The sequence below is a fragment of the Sciurus vulgaris genome (genome assembly GCF_902686455.1).
Source record: "Sciurus vulgaris genome assembly, chromosome: 7".
NCBI lineage: Eukaryota > Metazoa > Chordata > Mammalia > Rodentia > Sciuridae > Sciurus > Sciurus vulgaris.
The window spans coordinates 117,688,084-117,711,986 of NC_136467.1; the positions used below are offsets into that span (position 1 = coordinate 117,688,084).

Genomic DNA, 23,903 nt, shown 5'->3' on the forward strand with positions numbered 1-23,903 from the left:
GGAACCAAGGAAGGAGTGGCAGAGGAGATAGGGAGGGGCACAGGAGGAAAAGAGAAAGGAGACAGTTGGGGGGCGGGGGAGGAAGGCAAAGGCTAAGGTCTGAGTTCCAAGAGTGTGGTGAGCAGGATGAATTTCAGAAGTCAAGACCCAAGTGGCCTGGGGCCAAGGTCTTACCTGGTGTCTCTGATAGGCGGAAAACATTTTTTCAAAATCCTCTAGGTCCAGAATCTGAAATACCTGCATGTCATCAATCTCATTCCATATGGTGCCGGGGACACGCTCCTAGGATTCAGTATAGGGAGAAACACTATGGTTGGTCTAACTCCTTCATGCCCAGAGCTTCCTGAATCCCATCTGCCCCCCAATGGCACATACTACCATGGCTGGGCTTTCAGGCCTTCAGAAAGGGGTCCATTCCCACCCTCCGAACCTCTGCCCCTCTTTAACACTCTGCTCCAGGGCAGACCCCCAAGAAAGCTTCCCTCTCTTCCCTTCCATGTGGGGCCACCATAAGCACATCTCGGATATCACTGAAGTTCTGAGTGATGGGTAGGCAGGTATGAAAGCAGAGCCCCTGGGGCACATGTGGGCAGACTCTCCAGGAAGGGTGGGTTGGCTGGAAGCTGCTCCGCCTTGGTTGGATTCACTGGGAGGATCAGAGCTCACACACATTTGGGATCCTCAAAGCTTCTGCATTGACTGTGTTTCCTGTATGAAATGATCATTTTCTTTCCCAAGGTCTTCCTCCTGCTTCCCCAGATAACCAGAAAGTGGACAAATGCCAAAGACTGGGATACCCTGGCCACTGTAGTGACTGCTCAGAACATCCAGGCTTTGCCACAACTTCCTGTTGGTCAGAGGCAGGGAAGGTGTCCCCATCCATAACGACTGGGATGCGCCCAGAACTTTCTGTCCTAGGTCTCTCAGTGGAGACACTACCCCACTCCATGCACTGGGGTCTGGAAAGGAGCTTTGTGAGCCAAGCCAAAAACAGTTCTGCAGTCTTGTGACACTCTGCTAATGTGCATGGCTCAGGGGACAGGAGTATGGGCTAAGAGGACTTCAGTGTGGTGCAGACTCCACCCCCACCAGTGTGCTTTCCCGTTGGTCTCCCAGGAATCCTCACCTCATCCAGAGCTTGCTGTCCTTGGAAAGAGAACCTCCTGCCCTCCTCTGCCTAGAGGGCAGCCAGGGAACCTTCTGGATACCTCCTCCTCTGCCCTCCATGTCCCCCTCAGCTAGTCTTGGAGAGAGAAGCTACCTTTCACTCACTTTTATTTTCTTAAACTCTTAAAGAGGGAGGCTAGGCTAGAGTCAGGGGGTGGGGACATTCCTGTGGCCTTCTGAAGGCCAGGGACCCTCGTGAGGAATGCCTGGCTGGGAAGCTCAGAGCAGCAAGGAATACAGGCAACTGGCCAAACCCAACACAGACACATTCTTTTCATGGCAGAAAAGACCAGCGTGTGTGTGTGTGTGTGTGTGTGTGTGTGTGTGTGTGTGTGTGTGTGTGTATGCGTGTGTACATACATACCCAGGAGCATGCGTGGGGTAGAGGAAGGAGACTAGGGAGAGGAACTGGACTTCTGGAAAGGAGGATGTGGGAGGAAGAGAAAGATGGGAGGGGGAACTGAATCAGAGGCGCGGGAGGGGAGCTGGCTGCAGCAACGTGGGGTGCTGAGTGACCCAGCGTCTCCTGGCTGGGGATAGAGGTGCGGAGAGGGGAGGCCCACAGAGGTAAAGCTTCCCATCCTCTTTAATCTTGGTGAGGTCAGGGTAAGAGGAAAGGGGTTGGGATGGAGTGCTGGGTGGCCAACATGAGGCAGCAGAGAGACCACTTGGGCCCCCTCTCACATTTTCCCAAATGCTGCCCCCCACCCTGCTCCCCGACATCTGCCAGAAGGACTTGTGGCTCTTCCTGGAGGTCTGACTGAGGTCTGGAGCCAGAGAGAGGTCAGGCTGTTCCTGATATTCACTACATCTAACTGTCAGTGTGTCACCCTGAGGTACCCATCTTATATCATATAATTCTCAAATTTAAACTTTCCATCACCCTGGCCAAGACCCCGTCATCCCTAGTCTGGATTCCTGGGACTTTTGGACCTCTAGAGATGTCCTTTATCTTTCTCAGAAACACATTTCATCACATCCTCCTCACAGAGCATTACCTTTGGGAACAGGCTGACCTAGCTGGCTGATCTTCCCAGCCCTGCCACCATGGGGGTCTGTGGGCACGTCTGTTCTTACCCATGTCACATAAAAGGAAACTGAGTCTCATGGTGCCTACCTCACTGGGTCATCGTGAGAGCATACTTAGAGCACACAGGGCAGTGCCACTAATAACTAATCTGATATTATTATTATTAGTGCTTTCTATGTGATGGTCTCTGTTCAAGTCTTCAACATAAAGTATTAAGTCAATCGATCCTTGCAACCATCTTTTGGAATGAATATTAGTGTTACCCCATTTCACTGATCAGAAAGCTGGAGCCAAAACAATTAAATAACCTGCCTCTTTTACACAGTTAAAAGCTAAGAGGGATAGTTCTCAAATATTCCTCAATGCCCATCCACCCTGCTCCTGCCAAGAAAGTCTACAATTCCCAGGAATGCTCCCAGGCATCCACACCATCAAAATGACACCTTTCAGTCTAGCAACAATGCTCTGGCCTATTCTGAGTTCCTAGGGAATTCACGTAGACTTTACTATTAGTTGACCCCGGAGAAAATCCTAAGCCCAAAGGTCCCTAGTAATGAAAAGATCCGCCCCTAAAATCAGCTGCTTTGGGTGTATTCCTTAATCTCAGCACATATTGTAACTTAAAATGACAGTTTTTAAAACCTTAAATTCTAAGTACAGGAGACAAAAATATTATTTCTCTTTAACCACCACCACAACAAAAAAATATGGTATCTGCTCATGAACAATTTTTTGATCATGCCCACAGTGCCCGTGGCTTTGGCTGTGCAGAGCTCTCTGCCTTCTCAGCTGCCCTGGCAGAAGCTTCCACAGCCACACTGTGCATGGCAGTTGCCGTGAGTTTTAACAGTCTTGTTTTGAAATGCTGCTGACAGGTGGCTCTAAAACCCTCATCACTTGGATTGGAGAGGTTATCGGAGGCCTGGGAGACTGTGAATGAGATGCTGTGTGTTTCCACCTCGTTTATCAGACCAGAGGTGGAAGGAATCTTAGAGATGATCTCACAGAGAAGACACTGAGTTACAGACAAGACAGTGATTTAGACAGGTAGTTAGAGCCAAACCAGGTTTGGCTGGGGTTTGAACCTCTCCCCCGACCCATGTGGTCAGGATCTCTAGCTGCTTCCTGACCACACTTCCTAGTTTGCCAGATCCTAAGCTGTCACGGGGCAGTGCCATCTCTCTCCTGGGTCATTACCTGTCATATCCCCCAGCAGAAAGCTCTATGCAAAGCAGACCTCAGCCAGAGAGGCCAGTTAGTCCACCATCACAGGGACATCTGACCAACCGCAGGCCCCTGCTTAGAAACCTCTCATCTGCTTAGTCTCTCTTCCCTCCTGAGTCTCCCTCTGAGTTCACTGAAGCTCCAACACATGGTAAGTCATGGATTCCCTTTGAGTTAGTTCGACAGGCCCACGTAACAGAGTCCAGGTGGATCCATGAGCCCCGGCCCCAAGTTGGTGCCTATGTGGCATGTAGGCCAGGCTAGCAGAAAACGGGTACCCCATATATATCTGCTCCAGGGACCAAACCACTGGTCTTCTTAGTAAGATTTGCCATTATGCAAGAACCAGGGGTAGGACTTTGTCCACGTTGTTCAATTATCAGGGGTCCATGGAGACCCAGGGCATCTGTAAGCATATGAAGCAGCAGAGGAATCGACTCCCACCCCTGGGCCTGGGATGGTGATTATTAGTGGACAGTGTGCACGAAGGCCTCACCCTGGTGGTCCAGAAATGTGAGCAGTGTGGGCAGCTCCCCCAGGAGGAGGCCAAAACAGACTCTTTGGGCCTTTGTACGCATTGCTCTGAACTTCACCATGACCTGGACCTCAGCCCAAGCTCCGCCTGCCTGTGCCACCCTTTCCCTCAAATCAACCCTCTCCTTGAAATTCTAGCCTAGCCCTTCTTGTCCAGAGAGCAGTTGCCCAGCCCAGGCATCGAGGTCCCCGCTGCTCCAGCGACCCTCAGCACACACAAGCTCCGCTTGAAGGTGGCTTTGTCAGCCTGGGCGTGAGCACGCGCCCAGAGTCCCTCCCAGGGTGGATGTTCTCCCCAGGGCAGTGAGCTGACCAGCTCCAGAGACCCCCTCCTCTGCATCCCCCCCCACCACCACCACAGAAGGAACCTGACCCCAGGGGGCAGGAAGATGTCACCCCACAGACGATGCAGAGGTCTGACTGCACTGGCTGTGGGAGGCTGGACCAACTGGTCCCTTCGCGGCCACTCACCTCGTTCAGCTTGACCCAGTTGAAGGACTTCAGTGGGTGAGAAGGTTGGGGGACACGCTTTTTCCTGAGTGGGACGTCACTGCTGGGGAAGGGGTCCTGAAGGAGGGGCAGGCCCATGCCGAAGCAAGGTGGGGCTCCTGGGGGTGTGGGAGGCCCTCCAGGGGGTGGAGGTGGGGGTGGGGGTGGGGGGCAACAGGCAAAGGGGAGAGGAGGTGGGGGTGGAGGCAGGTCGTTGGTTGTCACTGAGGAAGACAAGGGAAGTGGGCCTCCAGGGGGAGGTGGGGAAGATACAGGGCCTGTCTGTGAGGAGACAGAAAAATCAGAAGGACAAAGCCATCAGCACTGATGCCAGTCAGTTCCCATCACCATGTCTTTCTTTACTTATTCTCCATCTGTCCTAGACCCCAAATCCTGCTCTCACCTCCTACACTGATTTAGAACCCATTTTTTCTCTCTGCATCCCAAACATCCAACACAAACGTCTACACAAAAACAGGCACTGGAAAATCAGTCTTAGTCATCATAATAAAATAGCTGGGTTGGTCCATACAGTTGTCCAGGCTACTGACTGCACAAGGCTATTCAGCTGAGAGGGTAAGGGGAGCAGATATCCCACCCGCATTCTGCTATCCAAGGTGTGTTTCCTGGGATAATGTCATCTAGAGGAAGGGGCTCTGCCCACCATGTTCTGAAGCCTAGGGTCTCAGCTGAACCACATCAAAGGAAGGAGAGTGACCACATACTGAGATTTCACTGAGTTGGGCTACCAGCTCTGCCACTTGTCCCTTCGCCTGACGCAGCTCCTGGGACTCTCGGGCCAGCTTGTCCTTCATCTTGTTCAGCGTCCGCATCATCTCTTCCTTCTCCAAGGTCTTGGTCTCACATTCCCGCTCCTTTCTCTCCAGCCGGCTCACGAGCTCCGTGTGTTCTGGAATGGGGGTGGGACCAGAGGGGAAGAGCTGTGAGTGGGCGCCCTCTCGGTGGGAGGCAGCGGTCCTGGGCCGGGCTGGGGCGGGGAGCGCAGCAGGCTAGGCAGAACCTCTCACCTTTCCGGAACTTCTCGGCCTGGTCCCGCCACTGCTTCACCTCATTCTCGTTGATGAGCCTGGTGAGGTGGGGCCAAGGGAAGGGGCCATGTGATCCTTGCCCATCGCCCACAGCTCCCAGAAGACGAGCCCTCTCTTCATGTAACCTGATCTCCAATCTGCCTTGCCACCTCACAGAGGCGGGGATTTTGACTTCCCAGATCCCTCTCCAGTCTCCACTCCCGCCCAGCCCTCGCATGGAGGAGGAAGGACCTTGTGATCCTTATGATCTAACCTATTCATACCTGTGAAGGAACTAAGGCTCAGAGGACAGAGATGGGGACAACTGCGACTCCAGGCAGAACTAGGTAGGCCTGCATCTCACGCTCTCCTTAGTTGTACAAACTCGTGTCCCTGTGTAAAAATAGGTCTGTGCACCTGAGACGCAGAAATGCCAGCCCTACCGTGACACAGGCTCCCAAAGACCGTGTGACAGCAAGAGAAGCTGCTCGCGCCCCCAAACGCAGAACAAGTGTGTGCAGAGGGGACGTGTCTAACATAGAGGAAGTCCTCGTTCATGTCAGACTCCTGTCACAAGGTATTGAAATGAAGCTTCTACCTAGACAGTAAGATTTAAGAAGGGTGAGATTCCATGAGCTTTTGCTTTGTAAATGTGAAAGTGAGCTCCAGTTAGATCCGTGACTTTGGGGCTACTCAACTACGTAAGAGGGACGGAGCAGAGAGAGGGGTAGGTTTGGTCATGAGATTTCTTTGCAGTTATTGCTCTGGTCACTGGGATGCTGCCTCCTCCTCCCCCATCCAGGGAAGGGTCTTCTCTGGGCCCATAAGGTTTTGGTCCATGTTCCTTGACAAAGGGAGGCAGGCAGGGTAGACTGGGGTCTGACATGGACCCAGGCAGGTCCGGTGGGTGAAGGAGAACTGATCAGGAGAGCTGGTGAGCTGGGAACTGCTGCATCCCTCAGATGAGAGGTTGTGTGAAAACTGCCCACAGACAGGGAGGACCTGGCTACAGCCACTAAGTCTTGCCCGAAGGTCCACCTGGGAGAAGACCGGGAACATCCCAAGGCCTGAATCAATGGGCATGGGACAGCCAGAGAAGCAGGGGCCGATGGGAGGCTGGAAGCAGCCAGGCAGCCAGCTGCGGAAACCCTCGAATGAGTGCAAGTGGCTGTTGTAGTGAGAAGCCCCCCGCAAGGGGCTGTTGGGATCCCCTCGACATCTTTATGCATGAGCTGAGCTTGGGGAGCAAGGAGCCTGCTCACCATATTGCCTGATCAATCGATAAAAAAATAACCTCTTCCCTTTCTCCTCCCAGCCCCAAGGCTGCCTCTGGAAGGGGTCAGAAACTGATGAGCTAGGGGAAAGTGGGGTGGGAAACAGAAGGAACTGGAAGGGAACTGGAACAGATCAAAGAAGCCACCTCTCCCACACACATTTCAGCCTCCCGGGCCCCGCCAGTGCAGGGGAGCGATTTAAAGCTGTATCAAGCCCAGAAGTCGATTTATACCTGAGACTAGCCCTCCTGGCCGCAGCAACTCAAAGTGAACTTAGGATTTAAAACTTATTTAGACCTAATGAGTTCATTCCCTGGCAGTGGAAAAGCTTTCCCTTGGATAGTATCAAAAATTAGCAGAAACTAAAGCTAAAGCTGCCTTTGGATTGCCTTAGTTGCCCTGACCCAACATACCAGTTCAGGCTTTGACCAAATCAACATCTGATTAATTATACAAAGGAAAACAATAGTTCAGAAATCATTTTCTACATGGCTTTGGAAAGCAGTGTAATGATTCAATGAGAGTCAGTTTACCGCCTTAAGAATAATTGGCTCAGAAGCATAACAAAAGTTAACGCTTAATATTTAAATATCAGTGTGTTAACTGGGTGTGGTGGTGCATGCCTGTAATCCCAGTGGCTAAGGAGGCTGAGGCAGGAGGATCACAAGTTCAAACTCAGCCTCCACACAATTTAGTGAGATGTAAGCAAACTTTAGTGAGACCCTGTCTCAAAATTGAATAAAAAATGGGGGATGGGGTTCAGTGGTTAAGTGTCCTGAATTCAATCCCTGTTACCAAAAAAAAAAAAAAAAAAAGTTTGTTAAGTTAAGCTCATTTTACTAATTAGCTGGTGTAAATTTGGACTTCTCTGTATTTCTCTATATCCAGGATCAGTAAAAGACGATAAGCCAGATGGTTTCAGACTCCAAAAACTATCCAAAAGGCTCACCGTCAAATAGCCATGCTCTGCATCAGTGGCGGGTGGGCAAACTTTCTGTAACGAGCCAAAGTATTTTAGGTGTTTATGCACCATGTCCAGTCTCTGTCACATATTCTTGTGTTTGTTTGTGTCTAAAATATAAAACCTACTCTTAGCTCATGGGCCACATAAAAGCAAGCTGACGATGGGAGTTAGCCCAGGTGCTCCAGTTTCCTACCCGGCCCTCTGTGTAGACATATTTAAATAACCTCCATCCAACCCACATGGTGGATCACCAAGAGTCGAGAATATAGCCTATCCACCTGCACTGCCCGATGGTAATTGTTGCCATTCAAGTTCAAATTCAGTTCCTCAGTCACACTTGCCACATGTCAAGTACTCAGCAGCCACATTTGGCTCCTGCATTGGACACTTGAGATGTGGAACACTCCTTTATCTTGGAGAGTTCTGTTGAACCATGCTGCTTGTGTGGGGTGTCTGGGTGGAGAGAGGGGGCTGAGGCTGCGCTGGTGAGACCCAGAGTGGGAGAGAGACAGACCGGAGATCAGCCATACTTACATGTTGACGATGTTCTTGACATTGAAGTTCTCTAACGGAGCCAGGTCAGGGTCCACACCCCGCTCATCCTGGAGAACAATCTGCTGGAGGATGCGATCCAGGAGCTGCCACTGCTGGAAGTAGCCGCCATTCCGTTTGTCTGAGGGAAGATGGTATCATATCTGTAACTGAGCCCTGGCACCCCTGGAGACCCTGCCCTACAGTGGCTGTCTAGGCTCTGCTGCTGAGGCACCCCTTTCTCCTCCATGGCAAGCTCCCAGTCTGATGGAAGGTGCAACGCTGTTGCTGAGCATGGAGACTCCCGGATGCAGCCGTCTCCTGATTACCTGCAGTGGACCGTCTGTGAATGTATCAACCCTCCTAATCTATTTCTCCACTCCATGAAATGCTTCCTGGCTGCCTTTCTTCCCTCTTGGGACCCTGGGCATACTATGCTCTGGGAATGCAAATTGCTTTTTACATTATCTATGAGAAGCACCTGTTCTAAAATATTACAGGCTGAATAATGAAGTCTCCAGGGGAGATTTTTTTTAAAAGATTTTAGGATTATCTATGTTATTGCTCTACAGAGGAAGATGAAAGGAAACTGATTACAGGTACGCACAGAGGGCGCATCAAAATGAGGGAAAGAAGTGGTTTGTGGAACCCAGGAAGATTTTTTGACTGAGGTGACCTTGAACTGTGAAGGTAAAGGCATCCTGTACTGTGCCTGACCTCACAAGGCCCCTCTCCCATTCCCTCCAGACAGTGTTCAGCTGGATGTGGGCTTCCTTTTCACATGACAGACACTAGTTCTTCCTGGTCCTTGAGGCCAAACACATCGTCTCCACCGATCACCTATAGAAGTCAACGAGTGCAATCCTGACTTCAAAATCCACCCATGAGCCGACAGATTGTCTTCAAAACTTCGATTGGAGGTAGAGCAGAGAGACCCCTTTGCCTCGCCCATGGAACAGCAGACATAGGAACTGCCAGAAGCAAAAGGCATCAACTTTCCCAGGGTCTCCACAGCTTCCCTGATGGCCTCCTGAGCTGAGCTTTGGACAATTGATCACTTCCTGGTCCCACTCACTGTCTCAACATCTCTATTTTGCTTTCCACTGTTCTACTAACACATGTGTTGTCAAATGACAGTGCTATCCACTTACTTTTCACCAGGTAAAAAGAATGTTAAACTTAATCTAAAGTCCTGTCCCCAAAGAAAGGAACATTCCTTCTCTATGGAAGAACTTGCTCAGCCTCAGATCCATTTGTTGCAAAATGGAGATAATAGCATATGGTTCTCGGGTCATTCTGAGATTTAGAGATGATGTGCTAAAGAACCTCAGGTCATGCCTGGCCCAAGGTCAGCACACAATAAATTGTGACTGGAGTCACCATCATTGGGATCACCAACACCACCATCCCCACCACTCAGCAAACCTGGTCAGGTTGACCATTATGATGGACCACACGAATCTTAAAAATATTCTATTTTGTGAAAAGCTAGAGTACCAAGTGGCGCATTCTGGGGTTGCTGTTAGTAATGTCATCAATCACTGCCCACACCTGGACCTTAAGAACTTAGCCACCTGCTTCCGAGATGCTGTATGAGATATGTAAAGAAGCAGAAGTTAAGGGTGTTAGGGTAAGAGTCAGCAAAGACTAAAGGGAAGAGAGTCAGGACCTGAAAAAAAAAGAGCATGCTCTTTGTCCATCTTAGCTACCCCTGCAAGCACAAACCTTCTCTGGGGAACTAAGAAGGCTCTGTCATGAGATTTTACAATGATCAAGCTCTACTGTTTTGTGGACAAGGATGTTGGAGTTGCTTGGGACCCAATCCCAGCTCCTGCCATGGGTGACAGTGGCCCCCAAAAGGGAGGTAAGAGAGGGGCCCGCATCATGTAAGTGCAGAGGGATATGTGGGTGAGTCTGCCCATGCAGAGAGGTCCCAAAGCCTCGTCTCAACCTGCCCTGGGGCGCTCAGGCCCAGGAGGCAAGCATGAGCACAGGGCACTCACAGGGCATCTGCAGGCAGTGGTGCAGGACAGAGAGCAGGCAGGGGTAGGCCTCGGTGTGCTTCAGCTTCTTGTGGATCAGATCAAACATCTGAGAAGCACTCTTGGTGTCGATGTGGACCTGAGGAAACAGACCGCACGGTGAAGGGGGACAGACGGGCAGCAGAGAAAGAGACGAGCGGGAGAAACCCCGCTTCCCTCCACGCAGCCCCATCTCTCAGGGCCGCTTTCTTCCCATGCATCTGGAGGGACTTAGAGGGAAAAGGAGAGAAGAAGGAGCCCAGGGAGGCTGACTCCCTGACCCAGGGTTCTCCCCTCGGCACCGTCTCCTCGCGGGCTGAGGCCTGCCTGCTGCGGGCCATCCCAGCACTGCGGGATGTGCCCCAGTGTCCTTGACCTCTGCTCACTAGATGCCAGTGGCACCCTCCCCTTGCCTCCCTAAGTCGTCACAATCAAAAGCAGCTCCAGCTTCAGCAAATGTGCCCCGGCCGTGGGAGTGACCCAGCCAGCCCTGGATGAGAACTACGATCCAAACTAAGGGAAGGAAGCGGGGCCCAGCTGCTTCGAGGCAGCGCCTGTCCTGGGGCACAGGCCTGCCACCTGGGTTGAAGTCCCAGATCTACTCTCCAGCTGTGCCACAGCAGACAAGATGCTCGTCCCCTCCACCCCCACTTTCTCATGGGTAAATCCGGGCTTTGGGGAAAGTACCCTGGGGTGCCTGTGAAGCACCTCCACCCAGCCCGGGAGGAGGCTTCAGCTTAGGTAGAGCTTTTATAGTATGATCTTTAAGCAGCAGAGGGCTGTGCTTTCAGGGTTGCTAAAGCTAAAATGATTTGATTTGCTAAGAATGACCTGGTTAGGGACCAAGAGAGGCAACTCAGGAAACTTCCAGAAGGCAAGAAGAAAGTCAGCCCCAGAAAAGCATTTGAGACTAATTGTGTGCAAGAACAGGGCACTCTTTCTTTGGGGGATTTTGGCCTTCTCGGGGACAGATGTCCAGGTGTGATCCATAAGGCGAGGCCACCAGAGCCAGCACACCACAAGGGATCCAGAAATAGGACCCAGTCCTAGGGACCCGACAACACAGGACCTGGAGCAGTGGCTCTCTGCTGGACCCCACTGCAATCAGCCCATCCCCACAGGCTCCTCACCATGTCGAACCTCCGGGCCAGCTCCAGGTCGTCCTCATTCCGGACCATCTCAAAGAAGTCCAAGTGCCTAGAGAGGACGGGGGACAGAGACAGCGGACGATATAGCCAGGACATGCCTGGCTGGGGATTACAGCCCCTTCAACTACCTCCCTTACTGGCAAAATCTCCAAGTTTAACTCAGGTGAGGCAAAGGCAAAGCAGAGGAGCCACCTGAGAGGAGCCGATACCTGCCCATGACCTTCCTTCAGGGAGATCAGCCCAGGGCCCTATCATCTTAGGTCAGCATTTAAGGCTCCATTGCCCTTGGCTGTGGGAGACTGAGCTCCGTGAAATGTTGAGCATCCTTGGTCTCTACCCACTGGATGCCCACAGAACCCCCTCCCTGAAGAGTGACAACCCAAAATGTCTCCAGGCAGGGCTGAGTGTCTCCTGGGGGACACGATCGCCCTCAGTCAAGGACTGCTGCCCTCCATCTCTTCCCCAGTGTCCTACTGTCCCCAAGTCAGCCCTCAAGCTAATCTCTCCCTCATTTTCCACCCCATCAACACACGGGCTCGCTCCTCCTCAGACATCCTGGCTCCCTTAAAACCCAGTGCAATAAAATGAACTGTGCTCCTGGGACAGAACCAGAGGGGACTCACTGGTAACACTATGCTCTTTAGAGCATAGAATTTAACTGTGCTCTTTGATCAGTGAGGGCTTCATAGTATGCATCTTGGATGGGCTTTTTCTCTTCTGATCAGGTGTGTACCACAGGGCGTTTAGCATTCCTGGCCCAACAACCAATGCCAGTAGTGTCCCCAAACAACCAGCTTGCAAACCAAAGAACACTCCCACATGTTTTCAAGTGTTCCCCCAGGGGGCAGTGCTGGCATGGTTGAGAACTGCTGGGTTCACCTGCCTATAAACGAGGTGATGAGTCAAGGTCAGCACGGGGGACAGGCTAGGGCACCCCTGCCCCCCACACACAGCTGACTCTGAATCTATGCTGGGAATGGCAGGTGGTCCCCAGTGGGAAGGGCAGCTTTCACAACAGTCCTGGCCATCTCCCACTGAGGCACTGTCCCCACACATGGGTAGTGGGGCCAGGTGGCTTACTTGTCCAGGATGGCGTTCTCATGCTGCCGGAGTTTGTCAATCACGGGCTGTATCCCCAGCATCAGGAACTCATACCGGAGATGTAGGCGGAACTCCAGATTATCCTGGGGGTCGTCAAAGAAGCACCAGACTGAGTGAGTGGTCCATGCTCACGAGAATCCCCTGTGGACACCCAGCCGTAGTCCCACCTTGCCTGTAGCTAACTCACTTGAGCTGCTTTGAAGTCAGGATGGAACATGATAATCTTTGACCTTGTTATTCCTCTAAGCAAACCACTGCTGGGCTCCTACCTCACTTCCTTCTAGCCCCTTACCAGTGTTCTCGTAGCTTCCAGCATCCAGAAGCAGCACTGTAGAGTGATCTGGAGCATGAGCTTTGGAGTCAGCTAGATCTTGGGTTAAATCCCTACTCTGACTCTTCCTAGGGTTTGGGCCTTGGCAAAACCTCGGTTTCCTCATTTGTTAAATGGGCATAACACTAACTTACTGGTCGAAGTGATGTTCATAAAAATCACCTGCTGTGGTATGACTACCCCTGATCAGAATGGATGACAACAAGATCAAGAGCAAGTGATGTCAGTATCTTAGAGACAGATTATTTCCCCTCGCCTAATTCAGGAATCATTTTTTGCATGTAAAACATGTATGCTAGCAGAGAAAAGGGAAAATGAGGTCATTCAGTTGCTTCCTTTGCCCCCTTTGTCCTTCAAGTTCACCTTGATGGGTACATCTGATTGCCTTAGAATTGGAGGGAGTTGTTCATCTGATATTCAAGTTCTTCTAATGTTGCTATCTTAATGGTCTAAGGATTACATTTTGATCTGAAGAGAAACCAGAAGCCACACCTTCCAATAGAAGGTTCTAGAAAAGCATGACCAGCCAACTCAGAAATCAATTCAGAAGCAGGTTTCTAGAAAGCTCTAGAAAGAAGGGTCAAAACTTGACATCCTCCCATAAACAATTCCCTCCCCCACCAAAGTCATCACCCACTAGCCCAGCTGGGAGGGTGTCCACAACACACAATGCACCAAGAGTCCCCAGGAGCCCTCTCAGGCTTAGGTGAAATCAAGAATGCTGTATGGAAGCAAAACCAATTCTCACAGCAGCTTTGAGAAGCCTCTGATTAGACAGTGAGTTTCATGTGGTCCAGGTCTGTCATGTCGTTGCCCTAGTGACAGCAAGGTTCATGACAGGCTATTCTTTCTTGGCTCCAAGTGAAGGAAGCAATAGGTTCTAAAGATAATCAGAGGATGATGTTGGCAGCAGCAGGCACATGGACCAGATGGCCCTTCTCTCAGACGGCGCTTCCTCAGGAAGTACACACACACACACACACTGTGCCCCAGGATCAGAAATCAGGAGCCAGCAAAGACAAGGGAAAGCTGCCTCACCTCTCCAGCTCCAGCATTGAGGACGGCATTGATAAAGGACATGATGGCTGTTTTCAGATTCACTTCATCCCGGTACCGGCCCAAACTTCGGTCCAGCTCATTCAGCAGAGTCTGGTTGGGAAGGGAGGGCAGGACAGGAGCAGGGATCAGGGTCCTATAAGCACAGTTTCTGCCCCTTTTCTTCTGATGTCCCAAAGGCCCCTTTGCTCTCTCTGCCCAATCATGTGTTGCCAGCTTATTTTGCCTCACCTCAGGTGAGAAGCTTCCTGTGCCTCTCCATACCTGTCTCTGCCCCACCTTCCTTTCTGCCTGCAAGGCCCCCAGGCTGAGCTTCTATTGCTGAGCAGTGCTGCAGGCCCAGGTCCAAGCTGTAGCCCATGTCGCCCGCCTCCCCGGCTCCTGATGGCACGGATGCTACCTTCCATTCCTTTTACATCTTCTGTAAAGGGTTAGGGGCTACTTTCTGCACAGAGCAGGCACTCAAAAATGTTTGCTGACAGAATAAACAAAGAGCCTATCCTGGCACATAAGTCATAGGGTTTGAGGCCTGCTCTGTGCCAGGCACTGTGCCAAGACACTTTGTATTGTTCATCTCATTTCTACTTTCCTGAGTAGGTCAGAGAGGAAAAAAAAAAGAGAATAGCATGGTCTCAGTGCTGTCCCAGTGTCCCCTCATTAGGCATTGGTTTAAAATCTTGACCCCAGCAATTGCACTATCAGTTCTTGACTGATCCCCTACCATGAGCCAGGTGCTAGGCTCAGAGAGGAAGAACCACAAAAATGAAGCAAAAGATTCTTCCAGCCTGCAGGAGCTCACAGCCTCATGGAGACGAGTGCATTATCCCAGCTAACCCCATCGTGTCTTCGGAAGTAAGCCCTCTTGTTCCCAGTCCTCTCTTCCTTCCACAAGCAGGCACGCCACCCACAAGATGTCTCCTTTTCCTTCAGTTTCCATTACTGTCCCTTGCCACCAGTATGTGTCACCTCTGCCCACCCTGTTGGCAGCACCACCTGCAGGCCACTTCTCACCTGGAAGCGAGTCCTCTCTGCTGCGTACACCTGGTAGTGTAGCATGGCCTGCAGCACCTTCTTGTGACCTCCAGGCACGAGGCACACAGCACCCAGGATCTCCAGCACGGCCACCTTGGTCTTGCTGTTCTCCGTGCGCAGACTCTGTGCGATGGTGCTGATGGCCTCGGGCTGTGCCAGCACATGCGCTCGCCCCTGGGAATTGTTCATCAGCGCCTTGATGCAGCCGATGAGGGAGGTGTGGATGCGGCTCTCACAGGTGGCGTGGTCCATGCTCCGGAGGAAATTGAGCAGACAGGTCAAGCCCTCCAGCTCGATGAAGCGGGTCACAAACCTATCAGCCAGAGGCATTAGCAAAAGAGGCATCCTGAATGTCCTTCTGTGTACATTTTGCAAATAGCTACCCCATTACCTGTATCCCACCATGCACCACGTCTTACCTACTGCAGAGACTTGGTTCATTTATAAAGTTTACCTATCGCACTGACACCCTATCATCCTCACAGAAAACTCACGCTTCGTTTGCATTTGAAATGCTGTGTATTTGCAAAGCGTTGACCATCAGTTGCATAGCTTAAATGAGACATAGGTGAAGGGATGATCATAATTAATGGCCAGCACACCTAAAGATCCATCTCTAATAAAAATGGGAATTAGAAGAACTATAGTCAGATAACAAGAGAGATTTCAATATAGAGGGGCCCTCAGACTCCCTGAGCTGAGAACCAAGGCGGTGGGAAGCTACATTTCAAGAGATCCTCAAGAAAATAGGAGAGTTATTGTGAATATTAGTGGAAAACATTAAAATTCATTTAGTTCAGGACTTCTTAACCTGGAGTTTGTCTTCTTATAAAGGGTCTATGCTTAGCATTCAGGGGTCCAAGAACTGGAATGGGAAAAGACAATTACATTTTTATTTTTGAAAACCTCTAACAAATTCAGCATTTCCCCCAGTGATGAGTATAGGCCATAAAAGAGAGCGCTACTAGCAGAATCTGTGACTTTGTCACCCAAACAAATCACTGCTATTTTCATATCAAATTATGGTTGTTGCAGGGATCTCAAAATATCATTTACACCCATCAGTATGTCAAGATTATGGTGGTTATCAGACCCAGTGCCAGTCTTGCTGTAGAAGGCATAAAGAGGCACATTTATTGCTAGCTCATGCATTTTTAATATTTGGTAGCTATATTTTAATTGAATTTGTTTATTTTTGAACCCTACCCATTTATCTGCTTTCTTTTATTATTTAAAAAACATCATTTCTGAGAAACAGTCTATAGGTTTTATCTGGGTGCCAGACTCCATGGAAACACACACAAAAAAGGCTTAGACTCCTTGATGCAGTAAAATAATGACTAATGAACTGAGGGAATGGTTATAAATTGAGCTTAGGGAACACTATCTATAATCAATATATGAATATATTTATATGTGTTTTGTATTATATGTGTTGTACAAATATGCCTAGGTTATGCTCTCAAATTAAGTTAATGATAGATTATTTTTTCCTTTTTTTTCCTCTTAGATGCTCTTCTGTAGTCTACAAAAGTCCACAATTACTATGTGTAACTTTTGTAATCCAGATTTTATTAAGGAAAGTTGAATGAATTGAGGTGGATGACTCTGGCAACTCCCCTGGACCCCTTTACTTTATGAGGGCCTCATTCTTTACTGCGTCTCCTTCCCAGACTGACCCCCTACCCTAGCAGAGGGACACAGGGATTCGGATGCTCCATCCTCCTGGAGGCTGTTTCCAGGATTCCGGGGCAGAGAGTTCAGCCAGGACAATACACACCTACCCCCCAGTGGATGGCAGACACACGTTAAATAACTAGGTCCTTGGGGGGAAAAAGAGAGAAGATCTGATTACGTGCGCCCATTTCCATGACATGAATAGTCCTAGCATAGCTGCTTTCAAGCTACCAATGGTAATGTCATTGAACGTGAAGTTGAAAAGAGATGCACACACAGACCAGGGGTGTAAATTCAAGAGTGGAAATTCAACAGTGAAGAGCATATATAATAGCAAAATGTGGGAAAAGAAGTAGAGAGTGATGTTTGAGTATTGTTTTTGATACAACTTATTTACTCATATGTTTTTATGATTTAAATTCTAATCAAAGGTAGGTTTAATACTCAGTGTGCACCCTTGCTGAAGATTCAACAATCGTCTCTCACCAGCGAGTTCTGGCACACGATGGGTTCAGAGCCAAAGGCAAGGAACCCTTCGCAACTCATGCTCTTTTTCTGGGGCCCTGCCCACTGTGGTCTGGGAAGGTCGGAGAAGTCCCGTCCCGTGACATTGGCGACACCCATCTCCTTTCCCTGGCCTCCACGGCTCCCACTCAAAGATGGCCAAAGTTCATGTACTGACTCCATACCCGCCGACTGGAGTTAGTCCTCCCTGACTAGGGCACTCACCCTGCCCCCTCATTCTTAGGAAGCCCTTTCTTATATACCCCATCCATCCGGCCACCTCCTGTTCTATTAGTCCCCCAAATGCCAAGTGCCTGCCCTTGATCCCTCTTTATTGAGCTCCTGACGACCCGAGGCTTATTTGACCCTCCTGTGTTCATCTCCCACTACCCCAGCAGCTCCCAGCAACCCAGGACCGGGCGGAGGGAGCTGGAAGTAAAAGGGTGAAGCGGAGACTAGGAATGTCTGGCAGGGACCGGCGTGGGAGCAGAGCACTGCAGGAGGCTGCAAGGAGTCAGGGGACTGCCTGGGTAGCGCCATGGAGGGAGGAAGGGAAATAGGCCTAGTCACCTCATGGGCTGTGTCCGCAGAGCCGTCTTCAGGTCTTCCACGATCTGGTTCCTCACCTCTGTCTCTTCCTCATCAAATGCATACAGACTCTGCATCTGAAGAGTCAGTAGGTAAGAGGGAACACTGTCACACTGGGCCACCTGGCCCCCAGCCCAGGTTTGACTCAGGAAGAGTGAGGCCTCAGGGAATGGTTACTAAGACAGAGGGACTGAGAGGACCCAGGTTCTAGTCTAGAACTTCACTATCCTCATCTGCGAAGTAGGAAGAATTACTGACCCAGTCTACTTCCCAAGCCTGAGTGACATCCAGATGAGTTCATAAGTGCTTAAATAGTTGGGGGACTGAAGTCTTACAGAGGAGGGGTGGATTATGATAAGTTCACAGGAACAAGTGGAAAACTTTCACACCTCAGTGAGGAGGACCCTGAGAAAACACCGCGAGAACTCTCCCCTACAGCCTTCCCAGGCGGGGCACGGGGAGGGGAGGAGCAGCCACTTACAGCAGCCATGGAGTTGATGCGGTCAATGTAATAGTCGGGCCAGCTGGTGGCCAGTTTGTTGGGGTCCTCTTGCTCCTGAAACAAGAAGAAAGGTGGTATAGACCAACTGGCAAGACCCATGGCCTGTGACCCTGAGTGCTATTCAAAGCCAACAGAGGGACGTTCCCAGCCCTGCCCACAGCGGGGGACTGGAGGACGACGTGAAACCTCCCAGCTTCCATTTCTTCCTTGGTAAAATCAGACGACAAACTGAATCTCATGGCCCACCAATGACGTGGGCAGAAACTCTGCAGGCACGCACTTCCAGTGGATGACATGTATCATTTTAAAGATTCTTTTTCCTGCTATAACTGTTCTACCTACACTTCATAAAATGTGATCTTATGACTGTTGAGTCTAACACAATTTTTTGCTTACATTTTATACGTCTTTCATTTTCTGCTAATGTCTTTCCTATATTATACAACAGTAATGGTCTATGGTGGTTTGGAAATTTAGAAATTTGGTCTTTCTCCCAGTTTGAGCACATTAGTATAAAGCATTTGGTATAGTGCAAAGCACACAGTAGGTACTCAATTAATAGCTACAAAAAAGAAAGAAACTCCCAAGACCATGGGTTCTAGAAAGGCTGAGGAGCCCCTCCAATGCCTGTGATTCACTGACTGTCAACTCCCCCAAATGGAGTTGAGTTGTGCAGCGGGCCAGCAGTGCAGAGGACCAGTGGCCGACTCTCAGCCCCCAAGAGAAAGGCTCAGCTCTCCCCCTCACACCAGCAGGCATGGTGGAGTTCAAAAAAATATTCACGTTGACAGAAATCCAGCCTTCTCCGGCCAAACGGATCTGCCTCTAGGCATGACACACATCCTGCTCCTTCCTGCCCCTGTGCCCTGGTCACTTGGCTTCTCTCTCATCTGCTGTCAAGATTTGCAATCTCCTGCTTCAAATCTACATTAAAAACTCACCTCCTCCAGAACCTCCCTGACCAGTCCTCTCTCTGCCAGCTGCCAAATGACCCTGGATCCCTCAGCTCTGTCCACTTAAGCTCCACTATTTCGTTTCATAAAATCCAAATTTTAGACCAATGAGAAAGCTGCCTTGTTCTGGACTTTTTGACCTCATACAGCTTTATGTATAAAATCTTCATGACTAAAACCCAAATATTCTGGCTTCCACCTTGGGGAGGAATTGCACCAGCAAAAACAATTGTATCAACAAACATACACTTTTTTCGCATTTGTTGGCTCATTATTATTCATTCCATGTGCATTTAATGAATACCTACTGAATGCCCATCAATACTGAAGCCTGCAAGTACTGAGTAAAAAGTCATTTTGCCTTTGCTATAACAGTCCAGTGCGGGACCCGGGGGCAGGCATCTGACAGAAGGCTGTGGGTGGGGGTTAGTAAGAGGACCAGGAGGAGTTACTGAAGATTCCTAAGGCTAAGGCAGGTGGGGAAGGTATTGTAGACAGAGAAACTACTCCGTGGGAAGACAGACGGGTGTGAGAGTAGATGGGGAAATCACTCCCCATTCGGTTTGCAAAGTAGTGAGAGATGCCCTTATATTTTAATAAATCTTTTACTTGACTGTACAAGGATTAACTTAAGGGAAGTCTAGTAATCAATTTGGAAAGCGGAAAATCATGAAATATGATTAATTACTCCTAACAATTATTTTCTTCTTCCTTTTTCCTTTTTCCATGACTTGAGATTTTTCAAGGCCTGTTTTCCTCATGTTAGTAGACACTGAACATTGTATTCTTCAGGTACTTAATAAATGTGCCACGCAATGTTCAACAATGTCTTCTAGTGTGTGCATTCCGGTTCTTTCTCCCCAGCAGTGGTCTGGCTGCCTGTCCTCATTGGCTGGAGGCTGGGTAAGTCCACGCCTCTCTAGGCCTCCCTTGCCTCCTGTGTAATAAAGGAGGTGAGTGGGTTGTTTCTTGGGTTCCCTCCAATTCTGAAAGGGTTTATGATTCTAATCCTGCCATTTTATAAGTTCAGTCCGACTCAGTACAGAGCCCTGGGGATCGGACAAATATCCTGACCAGGAGTAAATGAGAGCCATGAATGAGCACGAGGAGTGGAAGAGGGACAGCTCAGACCCCTGAACTGCCTGTCTTCTCCAGGCGGATGGAGCAGTGTCCAGGCCCTGACCCCCAATACCCACACTCTGAGGTTGGGAAAGGGAGCTGTAACTCCAGCCTGAGAAACAGAGAGAGAAGGGAGAGAAGGAAGGTGAACCAAGAAAATAAAAACAGAGCCAAAGAAACAGAAAGGCTAAAATAAAAGGAGAGGAGAGATCAAGAGAGGAGAAAAGGAACCAAGGGGACACAGAGATGGAGAAAGAGGAAGAGAGAATGCTGGGACGAGCTCCAGCCACTGGGAAGTAGAAGGAGATAAAATCCAGTGCAGCCCTGCCTGGAGCTGGCACTGGCCTTCGTAGGGAGTCCGCAGGCAGGACACCACAGCTTCTTTAAAGGAAAAGAAGAAAGGGATGAACAGAGAGGAGACCAAGGATGGACACGTGACCCCCAAGCCTGGGATGGAGCAGAAGCTACACTCCAAAAGAGGACACCCTGCCTCCACCCCTCCACCCCTGCAAACTAGCTTCTTTGAGCAAGGCTGCTCCGGGGGATGGCACGGGCCTGCGCGCCCCCGTGGGGCCAGGATTATTGTTCTGTTTCCAATGTTCCTTCCACACCTAGAAGAGTGCTAGCATGTAAGACTATCCGTTGAACGAATGAGTGACTAAGGCATCAAGAGCTGCCCCCTCTGTGGCCCCTGGGATGTGGCAGGAAGGGTCAGAGAGGGGGTCACCTTCTTCTTGCTGCAGTAGATCTGCCATTTCTTCTCAGGGGGGAGTGCAAACACGGCCTCCCGGTTTTTGTCTGTGAGATCCAATTCATCCTACAAAGACAATAAGAAAAATCACGTGAAACCCAGCGATGTTGAGAGTAGAATATTCAGCCCTAGGGAAATTACAGCGCCCCAAACCTATCCCTCAGTGTTCTAGCTTTCTCCCAAAAGTACCAAAAATAAGATGGGGAATTTCTTTACCAGAAACACAGCCCCATCCCCTTGCTCCAGCCAATCCTGCACTTCTACCCAGGCTCCCTTACTTCCTGTCCAACCCCGCTCCTCCTCCAGCTCACCCCGTTTCCTGCCCTCCTCTGGCACTTCTTTGAGGCTCCCTAATCTTCTTGTCCAGGGTTTTTGGTTTTCCAGTCCTTGTCCTTCCTAAGCTTGCCAACATCACAGGTCAAGGTTGGACAAAGAAAGGGGTCATCTACAGATCAGCTCCTGCCTCCCTCTCAGATGCTTGCCCTGTTCTTCAAGCCTACTGCCCATCTAGTCTCTCTCCTAGAAAGTCTCTGGCTTTCCCAGCCTCAGCTTAGGTCCCAACGTGGGCTGAGGAGAGCTAGTGAGGACAGGGGCTGAGCAGAGGGCACACCACGTCAAGGGCAGCCTTGATCCACTTCCCACAGAGAGAGCGCCCCTAGAGGCAGCCTCTGCACCGCAGGGCTGTCCGTGACAAGGCTGGCGCCTCCTGCAGCAGGGTCCATGCTTTCTGGAGAGTAGGACTGGAAGCTTCTGCGGCTGTTGCATTTGGGGGTTACTCGGTAGGTAGTTTAAGTGAGTTTACAGGTTTGGCTATACCAGGTGGGCCCTAAAAAGCTCTCTTTTTGAAGCTTCTTTTCCTCTAATTCATAAGGCACTCCAAGACTCATCAAAGAAAGAGTTAACAGGCCACTGGGAACAGAGTGTGCTTTTCAACTCAATTATGCACATTTTAAAAACCAAAAACCAAACTCACATTAAGACAATGAGGCATAATTCCACTAAATATTCTTCAAAATGCATTCTACTGTCATATATAACAACTTAAAACAAATAAAAAAATACTACTAAATAGTCTTTATATTTTCAAATACAACAGTGAAAGCAATAACTAAGGAAGTTTAAGGGTCTTAAATCTTGACATCTATAACCTTTTCTCCATACTTTGATTCAAAGGGGATCATTTAAGACTTTCCTTCCCCTAGACCAGAACTGTCAATAGAAATGTAACATGAGCAATATGGATTTTAAACATGTTCTAGTCACATTAAAACTTTAAGAAGAAATTAGTGAAGTTAATTTAAATACATTTTTGAATCAATATACCTAAAACACGACCATTTCAACAGGTGTCTGATGTAAAAACTTATCAGTAAAATATTTTATATTCTTTTTTTCAAATTAAGTCTTCAAAATCCAGTATGGATTTTCACTTATAGCTCATTCAGTTCAGACTAGCCAGTAACCACATGTGGCCAGCAACGGCCATTTGGACAGTGTGTACATGAGAATGTGAAATAACGCCCATAAGTTCACCTGCTTTTGGAACTAAAGACTGCTGCAGATTTAGTGTCAAACAAAGATTGACACCTAGAAGTGTTCTCTCCACATCCCAGAAATGTCCTTAGTCAAAATTCCCAGAACCCTGTTTGAGGTTTCCTTTCCACAGTCAGAATCAGAAACCAAAGAAAAATGACAGCACCTAACCTGAGGTTTTTCCAGCACCGACTCTGCCCCTCTTCAACCTTGTTCCTTTTCTTAGACAGTCCTTCCCCTTCCTATCAGCTTTCACTGAGGACCATGGTCTACATCCTACACCTGGACGCAGCTTTTTCTGACAAGCCTTCTTAGACCTGCCCAGGTAGGAACCATTTCTCCCTTCCTGAATTACTTTCAGCCTTGCATTCTGGGTATTCATGCACTGGCCAGTAGTCTCCATTTCTCAATCAATGGGTGTCTCTTGGCAGCTGTGCTTGGCCCAGGCAGCATGGGACTTTGCTGGCCATTCCCTCCTTATTAAACCTATTCCGTGATCTCTTCAGCAGCCACATTAGGGCGACCCCTCGTGCCTCATTCTGTGTTCCTTCTTGGGCTCCTTTGATGATGTCCCTTCTATCTTATCTAAATGCTGCTGTCCCTTCGGACACAGTGTGGTGTCCTTTTCTGTTATTCCCAAGGACTCGGATATTATGCCAACTCCTCATAAACCTGTCCCTCCAGCTCACCAGCTTCCTGAGTTGTAGACCCTGAGACCCAGCCGTGTCCAGTACTTCTCCCCTTTGATGCCCTTCAAGTTTCTCATAGACATATGTCGCTTTACTATGTGCCAGGCACTGTTCAAAGTGTTTTTATTCATTTATTTGAAACATGCAACATCCCTCCATTTTACAGATGAGGAAACTGATGCATAGGGAAAAAAGGCAAATTGAATTCATCATCTCAGCCCCTAAGCTGGAGCCTCCTCCAGTACACCTGTCCTGTGCAGGGCCCCAGCGTCCACCTGGCTCCTCATCTCAGCAGCCTGGGGGTCCTTGATTCCAGCTCACTCATGGTCCGCCCTTCTACATTTCCGCCTAAGTTGCTCTTGATCTGCCATTCTCCTTCCTCACCGACTCTGCTCCAAGCCGCCCCTAATGATCAGCACAACCCCTTCTTCAGCTGATACCCTGCGTGGTCTTTTAAGAAAGCAGATGGGATCACCTCAAACCTTCAGTGGATTTTCCCTGGGGTTCAACCCTAGTGGATTTCCTAGGATTCCCTAGACTTCAATCCCAAATTCTCAGTTATTCTGATTTTCATTACGCCTTCCAAAAGGACCTAGTTCTTTTCTAACCTGAAACTCTCACCAAGGCTGCTTCTTCTTCCAAGGAGCCTCTGTCATT

At 49.5% G+C, this 23,903-nt stretch overlaps 1 protein-coding gene across 3 annotated transcripts in view; it reads right to left on the reverse strand.

The window, feature by feature from the left end:
• Positions 1 to 23,903, reverse strand: part of DAAM2 (dishevelled associated activator of morphogenesis 2) — a 108,329-nt gene that overhangs the window by 17,408 nt on the left and 67,018 nt on the right. For all 3 annotated transcript variants that reach the window (XM_079148335.1, XM_079148333.1, XM_079148334.1), the window contains exons 3-15: positions 21,001 to 21,090; positions 18,181 to 18,255; positions 17,682 to 17,776; positions 14,910 to 15,243; positions 13,881 to 13,991; positions 12,491 to 12,594; positions 11,393 to 11,459; positions 10,245 to 10,362; positions 8,245 to 8,383; positions 5,473 to 5,531; positions 5,170 to 5,354; positions 4,427 to 4,726; positions 175 to 282 (exon numbers count right to left, since the gene is read on the reverse strand). In XM_079148335.1, the coding sequence (XP_079004461.1) occupies positions 175 to 282; positions 4,427 to 4,726; positions 5,170 to 5,354; positions 5,473 to 5,531; positions 8,245 to 8,383; positions 10,245 to 10,362; positions 11,393 to 11,459; positions 12,491 to 12,594; positions 13,881 to 13,991; positions 14,910 to 15,243; positions 17,682 to 17,776; positions 18,181 to 18,255; positions 21,001 to 21,090 (1,785 nt within the window). The remainder of the gene's footprint in view (positions 1 to 174; positions 283 to 4,426; positions 4,727 to 5,169; positions 5,355 to 5,472; positions 5,532 to 8,244; positions 8,384 to 10,244; positions 10,363 to 11,392; positions 11,460 to 12,490; positions 12,595 to 13,880; positions 13,992 to 14,909; positions 15,244 to 17,681; positions 17,777 to 18,180; positions 18,256 to 21,000; positions 21,091 to 23,903) is intronic.